The 15,960-nt window shown below is 40.0% G+C and overlaps 1 protein-coding gene across 1 annotated transcript in view; it reads right to left on the minus strand.

Annotated features, from left to right (window-relative positions):
* The window catches only part of DNAAF11 (dynein axonemal assembly factor 11), a 95,259-nt gene that overhangs the window by 5,137 nt on the left and 74,162 nt on the right, over positions 1-15,960 (minus strand). Inside the window, exon 11 of the mRNA XM_063079278.1 lies at positions 6,167-6,252. Within this exon, the coding sequence (XP_062935348.1) occupies positions 6,167-6,252 (86 nt within the window). The remainder of the gene's footprint in view (positions 1-6,166; positions 6,253-15,960) is intronic.

Genomic DNA, 15,960 nt, shown 5'->3' on the forward strand with positions numbered 1-15,960 from the left:
TCTACCCCGACACTCGTGCTTGCAGATGCATGGCTGCCCACCAGCAGCAGGAGTAGTTTGTCGGCCTGGAGCCTGGCAAGTAGGAAGTCCTATCCAGCTCCCTTTTGTATGAGTTTCCTCTTGCTGCTATAAGAAATTACAACTTAGTGGCTTAAAACAATGCAAATGTGTTATCTCACAGTTCTGTAGGTCAGAACTCTGAAATGGTTCTTGCTGGGCTGAAATCAATGGGTCAGCATAACTATATCCCTTCTGCAGAGTCTGGGGGACAATCAGCGTCTCTGCCTTTTCTAGCTTCTCAAAGCTGCCACATTCCCTGTTTCATAACCCTGCCCACCTTCAAAGCCAGCAACGGCCAGTTTAGTCTTTCTCACACTGCATCTGACTGCCTCTCCTGCCTCCTTCTTTCATTTATAAGGGTGCTGTGATGACACTGGGTTCCCCTGGGTAACCCAGGAAACGCCCTATCTTAAGGTCAGCTGATTGCACCTGCACCCTTAATTCCCCCTTGCCATGAAAGGTAACCTATTCACAAGTTCTGGGTTGTAAGATGGGGACATCTTTGTGGGCTACTATTTTGCCTACCATGACTTCCTTATGTCAGGATGCTGACATAAAAACTTGCTATGTGAAGCTTCAGAAGTCTTCTGTGATGCTGAAGGAAAGGCCAAAAAAATCACAGAGATACTAACCTGGAGCCTTAACTACTAAGCAGCTGAGCCCCTGTGGCACTACCTACTTCTAGACTAATTGTTATTTGGGATAATTAAACATCCTTTGGCAAAGGCAACCTAACTGGCACAAGTTACGTCCAAATGTCACCTATGTATAGAAATACAGGAAAAAGAACACCAACTCTGCCTGAAACCAGGAATCCCACAGCCTAACATGAATCTTTGCATAGCTCTAAGATAAACTGAACCAGTTGTCACTAAGTTTTCATACTTATAGTTCTCATTTAGTATAATTATTTAATTGTATAAGTAATAGTAATAATAACAATCACTGACACCGACATGCACTTTTCAGTTTGGAAAATAGGTTCTCATAGAAATGTAGGAAATTACAGTTTTCAAGGACCTATGTTACAGTCATTAAATAAAGCTCTACATTTCTTTCTTTCTCTCCCCTTTCATTTTGATATAAAACCCTATTTTTTAATTACTATGTTCTTTTTTAAAAGGTCATCTGTGTCTTAAGTAAATATCTGAATTCATCTATTATAATTATGTTGTCCTTGACTTTGAGGAAAAACAGCCTATCACAGTTCCAGGCATATCTCTTGGGCCCTAGTTTCTGGATTTTAGCAATAAACAATGAACTTAGCCAGGACACAGTTATCTGCAGCTCACCTGCCTCAGATGTGAGGGACAGGCTAATTTGCGATGGAGGACTTTAATTACTCATGAATCTCTAGGGGTAGTAAACAGGGAGCAGCTAAGCCTGGGGCACTTGAGGATTGCACTAATCCCCAACACAAAGAGCCGAGGGGCTTTTCTTCCCTGCTGTTTCCTGCTTCAGTGTCAGAGGCTTGAAGGACAGATGCCCATCACTGGTTTTACCCAACACCTGACTGTCAGAACCAGAACCTCTGCAGTCTAGTAAGAATAGCTGGAAGACAAAATGATCAGATTTATCATCATGGAAGTAAGCAAGAAAAAAAATGTCTAAAGTCAATGCCTAGGTGTAAAACACATCAGAGATCAATTCCTTCTATTAAAGAACATTAAAAAAAAAGAACTTTTTTCCTAGTAATATGGTGAGCTAGCTTATCTGGACCACTCCACGCTGCCACTGAAAACTTTCTTGAGATCATGAAAGGTCTGATAAGATCATACGGATCTACAAGGTCAGAACTCAGTGAAAGTAGAGCACAGAAGGAGAAGCAGAGCCCTGAAGCCACCTTTGCTCTGAGGGCATTTGTTGGGCCCTGGAAGTTGTGCTTTGGTCTTTCTGACCTTACAGAGTCTGAGGAGAGAGGTCAAAGTCCTGAGCATGCCCTGTGGGCAGTCTAACAAAACACCCTCTCCATAATAAGGGTACAGGGCCAAAGGGCTTCTCTTAATCATTAAGAGTGAATTAAAAATCAACCTTCTCTGCCCACCTCCCCAGCGTACTCAGGACAGCTGCTTTAGTGGGGCAGAAGAGGGCTGAATTGTCACCACAAGCTGGCAAGTTCACAGCAGCTGGTGGTTAAAAACCCTCAATCTTAAATTTCAATGAACGTAGTTTCAAATAGGCAGTGTTCTTCTCTGAAGCACATGCCAATGCTCCCTTGTCAAGTACCTCCCAGGCCTCTGAGAAGCCCCCAAACTATTTTCTAAGGCTATGGAGTGTGAAACAGGTTCACTGTGCACTGGCTACCGACTTGTCTGAGTCCAGCGAAATGGAACACCCACACACAGAACAAGTTACATGAAGCAGGTGTATTACTTACAGACTGGCAGCGAGGGACAACAGAAGCCCAGGAGACACTCATTGGGTGCTGGTCCCCCAAGGCTTGGAAAAGCTGCCTATGCCCCGGTTGCACTGCAGTTGAGAAACCCAGAAAGCAGCCCACCCTGGGTTTTATACCCCAGGGTGATGTGATTGCTGGGCTAAAGAATTAAAGGACAACCTGTTTCTGGGGCAGGGAAGGGGACTGGAACAAAGACTTAGCTATTCCTGCCACTTCCCCCTTATCTCAAAATGTTGCATTCCCAGCACATTCTACAGTTATTCTTGAGAACTACAAATGAGAAAGGAGGGAAACTTGGCCGGTCCAAAGTTACCCGGAGAACTGTTCTGCATGCAGCTCACATTAAAAAGTAAACAACATTTAAGGAAAAAGGATACTTTGCATGAGAACCAGCAGAAGCAATGAAAACCAAAATAGAATCATAAAAACTTCAGATATTAGAATACAAAAGCATGAATGCTAAAACCACTACAACTACTATGTTTAAATAAAATGTTACAGACTTAGTAAAATGCTGAATACTTTCACTCTGGGATTGGCAATAAGACAAAAATATCTGTTACCACTCCTCCATTCAACATTATACTGGAGCATTTCCCTATGCAGTAAGATATGAAAAAGAAAGAAAAGAGATGAGGATTGGAAAGAAAACAAACTATCATTCTTTGCAGATATGTAGAGAATCTAAAGGAACCCACAATAAATTAATAAAACAATAAGAGACATTGGTAGGGTTGCTGGGAACAAAAACAAACAGAAAAGTGAATTATGTAGTGGTGATGGTGGCAACATTGTGAACATACTAAATGCCACTGAATTATACACTTTACAGCATCAAAAACAGCACACGCCTAAAAATTAAGAAAACATGAGTATACTTATGAAAAATCATAAATTTTTACAGAGAGAAATCAAATAAGACTGAAAAAGACTTAGAGATGATAATGCTATAAGAATTGTTCTCTCTAAACTGATCCATATGTCCAATACAATTCCAAATAAAATCTCAATACACGTGTGTGTGTGTGTGTGTGTGTGTGTGTGTGTGTGTAAAACTCGACAAATTGATTCTAAAATATATATGAAATTGCAGAGCCAAGAATAGCCAACTCACTCTTCAAGAAGATTAAGGTGAGAAGACTTTTCTGACCAGTTTTAAAGAAAGACTCATTATAAAATTATGGGAAATTAAGGAATTAGAACAGAAGAGTCCAGAAACAGATCTATATGTACGCGGACACTTGATCTATGACAGAGGTGGCCTTGATGACCAATGCAAAAAGGACCAACTTTTTAATAAGAGACATTGGGACACCAGAGTGTCCATGTTGGAAAAAAATTAAATTGCCATATCTTCAATAAAGATCGCTTCCTGACAGATTATACATAAATGTGAAAGGTAAAACGGTGAAGCCTTACAACATGAGAGACTAACTTTATGACTTCAGGGTATGATAGGATTTCTAGAACAAGACAAAGAAAGGATTAACCATAAAAAAAGGTTAATATTTTTGATTATTTTAAAATCAAGATCTTCGGTTTATTAAAAGATACCATGACGAGAGTAAGAAGGTGAACCCAAAGTTTTATAATCCCGGTTCTACCACGCATCAACTTTGTGATCTTGGGCAAATTCAATTTCTCTGAATCTCGGCAAATTAGAAATAATAGTATTTATCTTGCAGTGTTATTTTGAAGATGAAACACACACACAGCATCACGTAACACAGTCAGCACTCAATCCATACCTTCAATTTTGAGGAAGTTGTGCGTCTTCCTTTGTGTGACAGTGTCATGGGACTGCAGGGGTTCGGCAAGTGTCACCCTCCAGTCCCAAGGAATAAAACCCTTTCACATTTGCCCTTCTCCTCATTGCCTCCGTGGCTGGAAAAAGGGACCACTCTGGCTAAGGGAGGGTTGGGAGGCCTCTTCTGCCCCCGGCGTACTGCTGCACCTGCCGTCTTTCTTTCCCTGCAACCGGTAACCCTGCCTGACTGCAAGCCCCATGTGCAACCTTAACAGGCAGCTGTTTGGTTAATGGGGTTGCCAGACAGAGGCTGAGATAATGTGTACAGCGACGTTTGTCAAGGATTAAGAAGGACCACAAACAACTTGCACATAGACATTTTCCATGTGGTTGTGAGGTGATCATTTCTCAGTAATCAAAATGAAAAAGAGTTTGCAAAAGTACTACAGGAGAGATGACTGAGGAATTGCGCTAAGACATCTCAAATCCTCAAGTGTAATCACAGTAATGATAGTTTTCCTGGAGTCTGAAAACCAGCTTCAAACTGTTTACAGTGATTTCACTTCCCATCCGTGCGATTCCTCACAAATTAGATTCAGACTCTTTACATGTGTTGAGGCTGCTGGGGGTTAATTATGACTGTGAATATCCATAATAGCTATAATACTTTTGGATCTTGTACCTGCAATGAAAATCACCAAGCTGGGAAATATGAGAGTGGATTTCCAAGGTTAAAGGCAGAAACTCACTTTTTAGTAGGAATTCAATTTCATACCTGTTGTTCCAATAAACCCCATGTTTAAAATCTCTCCAAAACTTTGACAGTTGTCTTTGAATAGAAGAATGCCTGACTGCTTTATTATGCAAGACAAAAATATAGCACTCGCTCAGGTATTTTTATGATGGTAATTCTAGCATACACATTTGTATCACAAAGATAGTTTGCCTTAGTTCAAAATAGATTTCACCATCTGGATGGTAAGAGTCTTGAAGTCGTGAGAAGTAGAAGGACAGTTGAAAGAACTGGGGTCTGGTTCCAGAGAAGAACTAAGAAATAGGAGAGCTTTGTGGGAAATACCTCAAAGGACGTCACTGCTTACAGGGGACTGGCTTTGGTCTGAGGGTTTCCAGGGGCCAGAGACAGGATCTTCACGTAGGAATCAGAGAGAGGCTTTGTAACATGGGGGAACACTGAGAATGCGATGAAGGTTCTTTAGGGAGGGTGAGGGTCCTACTGGGAAATTGATTTAAACGAAGGCTGGAAGGTGATCTACAATCAGGAGATTGACAGGATGATGATGTCAATCAACAGGATGATGGGGTTCTCGGGCCCTTTTAGCCCCGAGAGTCGAGGAGTCTATGAAGTGACATGTCGATCATAAAAGGGGAGCTGTGGGAGCAATGTCATGAGCAGGGCTCAGGGAGTTGTCGCAACATGTCACAGCTCCGTGACCTTGAGAACACTCTAAATGTCTCTCTCCCTCAGTTTCCCCATTTGTAAACTGAGGACAAAAACTGTGAGAATTAAGTGTGTTAAATACAGGTTAAGCTCATGGAATAGTGGCTGACACAAAGCAAGTGCTCAGAGATGTTAGTAGTCACTGGTGTTGTATTATCAGTCTTGCTATAATAATAGTAATAATAATAATTATTATTATTATCATTAATTATTATTATTATCATTAATTATAATTATAATTATTAATAATTATTAGAAATTATTAATTATTACTATTATTATCATCATTATTATTATTATTAGAAATTGGGACCTGCATGGATACAGATTTGTTGTTTAGGGATTGAGAGCCCTACAAATCAAGTCAAGGTTTGGAAAACTAACATTCATGGTGTGAATCACTAAACTTTAAATAATTGTATCATTTTGGAAGCTGTACTCTACCCAACAAACAACAGTGAAGAGCCTTTTAACAAAGCTGAGGACGCTGGGGAGGAGGTACCTTCTGCTTGTTTGCTCTCTGCTGCTGTTCAAGCTAGTTCTCGCATTCTTGGATGTTTGTCGACCACTTGCAATCACTTCTTCTACCTAAAATAAAAATACAACGCACTCTAAGTGGTGCATTATCCCCTGATATATCCTCAAAAATATACGTTACATATATATAGTTGGAGATATACATATTTTTAAAAGATGCTAAAACATTTAAATTTTTATCTACATATTCCCTGAAAGAAGCAAACTTTAAGCCCCTGTATGTGGTATAGAGATGGTTATATCACAAATTGTATCTGTTCACAGTAGTCTTGCAAAGCCACAAGCTATCTTACAATTGCCAAAGGACAAGCAGGGGAAGATGACAAATTAGTTTATTTAATAAACATTATCTGAAAGCCAATAACATGGCAGACACTTTGCAGCGGGTATTTGGGACACAGCGGGTATTGAGACGCTCCTTTGAGGTGCTCCCAGTGAAACGCGCTGTGTTGGAAAGCACTGAGCTGGAAGCTTCAATCCCTGTTCCCCCAGCTCACTGGGCCCTGGTTTCTTCCTCTGCAACATGAAGGAATTAGATCATGATCTCAAACGTTTCTTCTTGATCTGAAAAATCCTGTAATTCTTTTAAAATCCTACTTCTTTTAAACTAAATAGGCTCAGTGCTAAGCACATTGAGATATAAATAAATACAACTGATTGGTTCCATTTAACAGCCTGCAAAGATCATTCAGACCCAGCACCTCCCCTCAAGAAGCTCATGAAATATCCAAGAGTGGAGAGCAGAGAAATTGATCCTTTATGAGGCCCTGACCACATGCTAGGCACAGGCCTACAAATACGAGGTATTTTACTTCGTTTAAGCCCCCACCTCCCAACATCCCTATGAGACAGGGGTTCCTTATAGGCAGAGAGAAGGAATTTAGCACTCTCTCCTCGTGCTGCCTGCGTCCAGTGACCGAGGTGGGACTCCTGCTATTTCTTTTCAAGGAGAGGGTGATCTAGAGTAGGTGTCCACTCCTCTCTCCACCCTCATCAAGTCCCCCTCTGAGTGGGACGGGCTCATTCACTGGCCACACCTATTGAGCAGGCCACTGCTCTGAAGGGTGAGGGCCACCTGCCAGCCTTTCCCTGTTCTGCCTGGAACTGGGTGTGTTGTGCACCTGTGATCCAGGTCCATGCAACCACTAAGGAAAAAGTGTGGGCTTGGACTTTGAGGGCGTATCACCTCCCGGCTCCCATCTGCTGGCTCAGGCAAGCATGCTGGACTCCCGATCTGTGTTTGGGAAGGGAAATGGGAGCCTCAGTTTAGCTTCAACTCTAGGCCACATTCTCCTCTCCCTACTTTACTAGACTTTGCCATTGGAGTGCTGGGCACTTCATCAAATTAGTACATGGGGTAATTTGTTTCTCATTTGACTAAGGATTCTTGGTTGTGTGCTCCACTGGTCAGAACCCCACAAGCCTAGCCAATTGTTTATCATGCGTCTGCTTCAAATGATGAATGACGGATGAACAGGTAAAGGAATACACCCTAATCTGGGGGACTGCAGCATCAGACTCGGGAGGTGGGTGCTCTCATGGACGTCCGCCCCTAGGTGGCAATTCTCCTATGTCACCATAACACACTGGCACAAGAGCCAGTTTTTCACATAGTGCAGCTGCATAATTTTCTATCGGATTTTATAAAAATGCAACGTGTGTATGTATGTGCAGTATAGTCTGGATCCTTCACATAGGAACATAAGTACGTCCTTCTCTTCCCATTGGCCTCGTGGTGTTGTGGAAGGAGATGCCAAAAGAAACGGAGTCACTTGGAGAGACAGAGAACACAGATTTATTATGCCAGCAGACGCAGGGGGAATTAGCATTCCAAAGACGTGAGCCCAGAATGCAGGGAGAACTAGCCTTACATACTCTTCTTGGGTAGGTAAACAGCAAGCATTTTTATTGGCTCTGTCTGTATTCAGGCAGAGTTACCTAAATTAGGGGTCTTTAACAGGTGGTTAACTAGGTCAGTGGCTTTGGGGAGGGGGCTTTATCACAGCTGGGAGCAAGGGCAGGAAGTGTGGTCAAAGAGCAAGACTACTTGCATGAGATCTTGAGTAGGGGTCTTCTTCAGCACAAATTAAAAAGCAATTTTGATTCTCATCTACACAGGAAATTGCTGGCAGGCTGTGGTTTAGTACTAACATAGGAAGGCAAAAAAAGTGACAGGCTTGTAACCACAGAACTACGGAGAGCAAAAAGGCATTCAGCTATTAACCCTTAACACAACTCTAGATAGAAACTTACATACAGGCTAATATCAGCTGGAAAAAATTAACATAAGGGTTAAAGAAGGGGAGGACAAGGAATTCAGCCATATTAGTGGGAGGCCTATGTATGGCACAAAAAGAAAAATCTGCTCAAGCTCCACGCTGTCAATATGAGGGTACTTAAAATTTTGTAGAAAACATAATAGGAATCTTTCCATGAACTTTTTGAGGTGCCCTCTTGTAGGCATTAAACACCAAACTCAGGAAAAATAAGACCCTTAAGCACTACAAATGGTTTGTGCAGTAGCCAGACTTTTGCTATGACTCTAGAAGAGAAAAATGAAGAATGCCACTAAAGACATTAAATGTTCAGGCTGAGTTTACTCAGAAATGTTTCGAAAGAGGTACAATCTGTGTTACAGAAACTTGTAGAAGAATGCTGCAGAAGAATCAGCAACAAAGCCACCAAGGTAATGTTTACTGAGTGACTGAAGAAGGTGACAGAAGGAAAGAGTCACCCAACCAAGGTTTTCATGATCAAACATGGTTTGCTTTGGAGTAAGATAATTCTAAAATGTTTTATTTGCTGTGTTTTCAAATACAGTTGATGTCATAAATTTATCATTTTCCATTAATTTTTTGCTGGCCAATGATGTTATATTTTTGGATGTTAATATGGCAGGGTAGGGCCGGCCCCGTGGCTCACTCGGGAGAGTGCAGCACTGGTAGCACTGAGGTCACGGGTTCGGATCCTATATAGAGATGGCTGGTGTGCTCACTGGCTGAGCGTGGTGCAGACCACACTGTGCCGAGGGTTGCGATCCCCTTACCAGTCAAAATATATATATATATGGCAGGGTATTTAACACTGTTTTAATATGAAACAACTGGTTTTCTTCCTTTTCTTTAATGGAACTAGTGGGTTGAATACAAATATTTTCTCTCATCTTGACCTACCCTTAAGGAAAAGGCAGCACTTTTCAGTTGCTATTAATTCAAGTTATGGTTTACCAAACCAGATTAATGTCGATTGTGAATGAAAAGAAAAATAGAATCAAGAAGAGAGACTAAAACAAAATTCCGCTTAATTTTAGCGGAGGAGAGAGAGGCCAAGGGTGTTGGAGCAGTGAGAACTGGCACTTGCTCTGGCCACATCCAGGGAGGCAGCAAGGCCCCCGAGTGAGGTGCTGCACAGCACGTGGACAGCAGCTCCGTCAGTGGACTTTCCTGCAGTTCTATTTTATTCCAACGTTTCTGACGGAAATGTTCTGTGCTATCCAACACAATAGCCACTAACCATATGTGGCTACTGAGCATTTGAAATGTGGTTAGTGCAACTGAAAAACTGAAGTTTTAATTTTATTCAATTTTAATTAATTTTAATTTACATTTGTCTAGCCAGAGAGGTAGAAACATGACCAGAGTCAGCCCCAGACCATGTGTGGTGGTTGTGTGATGGGCTCCCAGGACTCCTCTTCACTAAGGAAGGACATTGTCCATAGCAATTAGCCCTGATTCATCTGTGGTCCTGGACCACATGGGCTTTTCAGTCCTGGAACTCTCTGCTCCTTCCTTGACATACCTGGGACCTGGCACTGTCAGAGAAGTGTGAGAACCTGGGAGTCTATAATCCAATCTCTCTGATCAATGTGGGGTCTAAAGGATGTTCCTCTTAGCCTGACACGGACAACTGTAAATGTCCGTATCAGCCACAGAGCTCTCTGAGGTGTTGGCTGAGGCCTCTGTTGGGCCTGCATAGCCGCTCAACTCCCCTCCCCCATTCCTGGCTCCTTCCCTCCCATCCCAGCTCTTGCTCCTTAGGGCACTGTTTACTAAATATTTTGCATGCTCATGTCCATCTCAGAATCTGCTTCCCAGAGAGCAGTGGCACCTTAGTACCTTTTTTATTTTTTAATATTTTAATTAACTTAAATGAGGTCAGTACTAATTAAAATTCACTAAAATATCAGCTTTAAAAAACAACCCTTGAACCCAAAGTACAAGCTTTGTATTGCTTCACGCTGTAAATATACCAACAAGAATGAGAGCATATGCATAATTAGTCTTAAAACACCCCATTTCTAACACTGTTATTTGTCACATCATAAGCACAGACAAAGATTCTCTGTGTTTATGGAAATGCAAATCGAGTCACAAATTTGGAACTTTCCTTCACAGGGAATTTGCTGTGTACCAGAATCTAAATGTGTTTCTTATTTTTAAAAGATATTTTTGGCTCATTTAGTTTCAAGGATTCTTTTAAGTTTAAAAGTTAGAGGGAATTTAGGAATCGGCAGTAAAAAATTATTAACACCAACATTCGTATTACACTGCAATTCCCCTTACCTCCAAGACTCATGTCAATGGCAGGTAAAATTCTCCTGGTGAGATCTAATTTGCCCAAGCCGAGGACTGCAGATTCAGAGTTTCAAGGTTTTACAATCCTGACATTTGGTGTCCTACTGTACCTGCAGTCCCGGGCCGTTCTTCCTCTAGGAAGTGATGCTTATTAACATCAAACATCGTCTATTCATTTGTACTGTGTGTTTAGAGATGACGAATGGAAAAGTTGTAAGGGCCAAAATATGTTTAATAAATTAGATAGCATGAGACTAATGATTTCCTAAATCTATACAGAGAGAAATGTAATCGACTACTTAAAAAATTGAATTGCAGGATAGGCACAAAAGTACAAATTAACTTTTTAATGATGTTACCTTATTTTAACTCTCACAGAGTCATGCAACTGAAAGTTGGAGTGAACGGAGCAGTAATATGTACAGTTCACTTCTCTACAGAATACAAAAGTCGCTCCTAAGGCTTATCTGGCAGATGACTTTCCAGCCTCTGCTTATATAGTACCCTGGGCTGGAGTCCTTTCACCTCCTGAGGCAGCTCCCTGCACTGAGAAGATCTGTATCTACTTTAAATGTGTGCGGCTGCTTTACCAACTATAGAAGTTACTCATACAAAGAAACACAGACTATCTGAGCTGTGTAAAACTACACCGAACTGGCGCAAGGAAGAGTCTTAGCTCTTAATCCTTTTGCTTTGGTTGAACCATAGAAATTGCCAATATCTGACTATTTGATCCATAAAACCGTGATTTCACATGGTTCGACTTAGTAGTTATTTATATAAATTTAAAGAATGAGCAATCAATCACTCCATTGCAGATGAATACTTGCTACTCGTAAATTAAGAGTAAATGGCCAAAGAAAATGGAATATAATCATAGATATTTGCTGAGAAATAAAATAAAAAAGAAAGTCCCATCTATTATATACCAAGCATAGAACCCAGTTGTAGACATGGAATTATAGATTAAAAAGGTATCCCTGATCATTTCATGGGGGAGAAAGTTATAACATTTAGAATACATTGAAAAAAGTACACTTGATGGATGTATGCATAGACTGCTACGGAAGCCCAAGGGAGGGATATGTAACGGGTGGCAGAGGGAGAAGGGATCAAATAAAGCATACTGGAGGATGTGAAGTTTGATGTGAATTTTAAAGAAAAAGTAGAAATTTTCCAGAAGATGGAGGTCATGCAAGGGACAAAGAACATTCCAAAGAGAGAAAAGCATGAGCAAAGACAGGAAAGTAAATGACCACACAAATAAGCACAGGATATTAGGCAGATGGTAGCTGGAGATAAGGCTGAAGAACTGGAAAAGGTCAGATCTTGGGGAATTTATTTCAAGGTGATTGGACTTTGCTCAAAAGGTGATGGGATCTTTGTAGTGCCTTTTTTTTTCTTAGTTATATAATTACCTATCTCAGCTCAAGAGCAATATTTTAAACATGCTTATTTTCTTTAGACAAGGTGTGTGATGTTAATAAAAATACTAAGTTCAGTGGAGTGATAGCTTTCTAAAGAAGCATCTCTTTCCTCACTAGATGAAAATAGACTTTTCTTTCTTTTCAGATTATTACAGTCAAGTTTCTGTCTCCCTATGCCCCCTTCCCCAACCCACTCTGAAAATACTAATAACATACAATTTGTGGAATATACTAAAAGCACATGTACTTCACAGGATCTGGTTTTCCAGAGTCTTGCAGTTTCAAATATTGACTTTGTGGAGGACTGGAAATTTTCCTCAGGCTATAAGTCTCTGGTGTAAGATAAAGATTTGTGGCACAGCAAGGTTGCTGGCTCAAGGACAGACTAGTTACTGATTGTTATGTAAAGATACTGAGAAATTGCTGTAAGAAGGAATGTTTGCTAAGATCAAGCTTTTGTTAATTGCCTTACTGGAATGTCATCTGGCTTGTTTCACTGAAAGTTACCAGCCTACATTGTTAAACTATAACCCCACCTATGTTCTCTTCCTGTAACTTCCTGGTCTGGAAAATAAATGCAGGAAGAGAACCCCAATTTGGGGTTAATTTCCCAAGGAAGGGTTGCCTCTCGCTTGAGGGTTCCAATGGGAGATTAACCACTTTGGGGCTTCTCGCTGCTCAGAAGAGATGGGCTTTGAGTAATCCTTTGCATCTCCATCACCCAGGGGAAGTGGGGTGACAAATCCATGGGGGGTGAAGCAACACAAAGCAACAAAATGGTGCCCCATGTGAGGATGTTCTCCACAGATTGGAGACTGACCTGCCAAGCATTGGAGAGGAAATGGACGTCTGATTTCATCCCAGCAAGGCAGTCCCTAGTAAGGGAAATGCATCCTGGTACAGGAATCACAGGTGGCTTTCGATTAGTAATTGCACACCTGCGGCAGGTCAAAGTTAGGTCTTTTTCAACCCTGGAGATATTTTTTCCTTGTCTTTACTTTTAAAGTATGGATAATTCATTAAAGAAAGGGGAGACTGAACATACATTACAACTCCAATGTCTCCTTAAAGCAGCAGGCTGTAAGTAACTGAATGGCAGCTTGTAAAACTGTTAGTGGATATTAAACAACCATGTCCTTGATACCTCAGGGAAGGGAGCCTTAACATAAAAATTTGGGAACAAATTGGTCACTGGTCATTTATGCAGTGGGTCTTGTTAAGGCTTTCCACCTAACAACTAGGAATCTATGTCAAGTCACTCTGAAACCTATCCAAGACCTTGACAAAAACTAAGACATGTTTATGTCACCAAAAAAGGATAAAACTTAATCTTTGCCAGTGACTGAGAAAATTTTAAATTGGACAATCTAAAGTAAAAGAATTTAATATTTACAATGTTGGTATTGTTTGAGCATGTTTTTATCTGCACGATGCTTCTCTCCTCTCTTAAATGCAGTGGGTCTTTTCTTAACTGCATGTGCTACTCTTTTTCTCTAAAGACTCTGGAGTTTTATGAAGAAAAGCAGCCATGGTGCCAACCAGACCCCTTTTGGGTCTTCTGCTCTTCTCCTAAAAACCTCAAGAGTCAAGTGATTTCATCTCTGATAGGTGGCTCAGCTCTTGAGCTCAGTAAGCCGTTTAAAAAACAAAAACTAGACTAAAATCTACCTGTTTAACTAGATGGTTTCAAATTTTCTGGCATCCACTTGGTTATCTTAAACAGATTTCTAAATTCTCTTCTAGTCTCACCTATGTATTTCTTCACAAAATCCTATTGGTAGAATTCTATGCTATTTTCTTAAGGGAAGAACGTCTTCTCTGCATCTTCTTGAAAAGGCTTGCATACTTTGCTTTAGAATGTAAATTTGTTATCTTGCTTTATTTAAGGTAGGGTGAGGCCTCACCAATAGGTCTTTTTGAAAAAACACAATCTAAACCAGAGACTGTCCTTTTTACTAGTGAGCTTTTCTATTACAGTTTAAACAAAACCTATAAGATCCTTAATTGTTCTTGTTGTTTATGTCAGCATATATGCATGTGTAAGATGTATGTTATTTCTATATGTTCATGTCTGTTTGTGTAATTGTGTTATGTGCAAGGTACCAAATTGGCTTATAATTAATGCACGCTCATTAAATAAATAAGTATACTTTTCAGGTTCACATGACTTAAATCTTCTAAAGTTTTGATAAATATATTTTCAAAATTTGATTTAAACCTTTTACCTAAATTTGTCTCTAGGTCAATATGTCTTCTTGTTATCTCAGCTCTGCCTCCTGGCCATGCTGGGAGAAACAACATCTTTTAGACATAGATAGTGGATACTGCCCTCTGCCTCTCTGGATTCCACTTGGCTCCAAATGCCACGTGGAAACCCGGGACCTAAAATGGCTAGTGAAAGGAAACCTATGACAAATATCGCATAGACCCTAGTTAGCATTAACTGATAAAGGGTATAGATCTAATACACCAAGTTTTTGGCTGGAAAACCATAAATATGTATTTGGTAAATATAGCTAAAACTCTAACTGGGCTTTGTATAATTTGCTCTGATAAACGGACGCCTATTTACTAACCTGAATGTATAAAAATGTTCTTATCAACACACATTGTTGCCTGAGTTTACTAATCAAAAAGGACTACATTTGTCTTTGCTAGAGGCTTTTAAGTTGTAAACCCCACCAAAACCAAAAAAACCCAAACCCTTTTTATATATAATTTTTAGACAAATTAGGCCAATTTAACATTGATAAAAAAGAAACAAGTATGTAAAAAGGAGGTGGTTTAAAGAAGGCTATGGGTGTGGGAATATGGTTATGGTTGGAGGGGCTAGAGAGAAAGAAAAATAATTTTTATATAAGAAAGCATCTGGTACAGTGTATTTTTGTCCTAGAGTAAAATGACTGGCTATTTAGAAAGTAGGAAGTATAGGACAAAAACTGAATGTCTGAGTAAGTCTTGATAATCGTTTATGTAGATAAGTTTGTTAAAAGGGTTTTACAGTAAAAAAATTAACTGGATTTAAAAACAAATTATGTGTGTTTTTCTAAAAATTAATGTCAAAAGTATTCTAATACAGAGTTAGAATTTGCTCTCCTGCGATGGAACAACCAGATTTTCTAAAAAAAAAAAAACACTTGAGGCCGAGCCCGTGGCGCACTTGGTAGAGTGCTGCGCTGGGAGCGCGGCGAGGCTCCCGCCGCGGGTTCGGATCCTATATAGGACTGACCAGTGCACTCACTGGCTGAGTGCCGGTCACGAAAAAACGATAAAAAAAACACTTGACTGCTCTTAATACAAAATTGTAAAAGGTTTTCTTTGTCCCTTAGATAACTGGTTTAAAAAACTTATTTCATGATAAGTTCTTGTGCTCTCTGCCTTTGAAGCGCTCTGTCATTTTGGTTTTACTTTTGGTAATAATTTGTGATCTTATTCAACTACATGTTTTAAGCCTTTTGTTATTTAACAAAACTTTCCAAAACCAAATTCTGAAAGCTCAACATTTTAACTTTAACTTTGAGGAATTCCAAGGGCCCTGGAGTTTCTCAAAGGATATATAAAAGATGTATCAAAAGTAATTGGCTTATTTAATAAATTAGACTATATGAGAAAGCATTGTCAGTACTGAAGGTGGTATGGATATGTGTTCCAAAATCTTGTAAGATTCTTAAATATCTGTGCCTTGATATAAATGCTACCAATCATAATCTTGGTTTAATTATAATTTTAAAATGTAATGTCTTCAAATATTTTATGAA

Source organism: Cynocephalus volans, chromosome 15 (assembly GCF_027409185.1).
Source record: "Cynocephalus volans isolate mCynVol1 chromosome 15, mCynVol1.pri, whole genome shotgun sequence".
In the NCBI taxonomy this organism is placed as follows: Eukaryota; Metazoa; Chordata; class Mammalia; order Dermoptera; family Cynocephalidae; genus Cynocephalus; species Cynocephalus volans.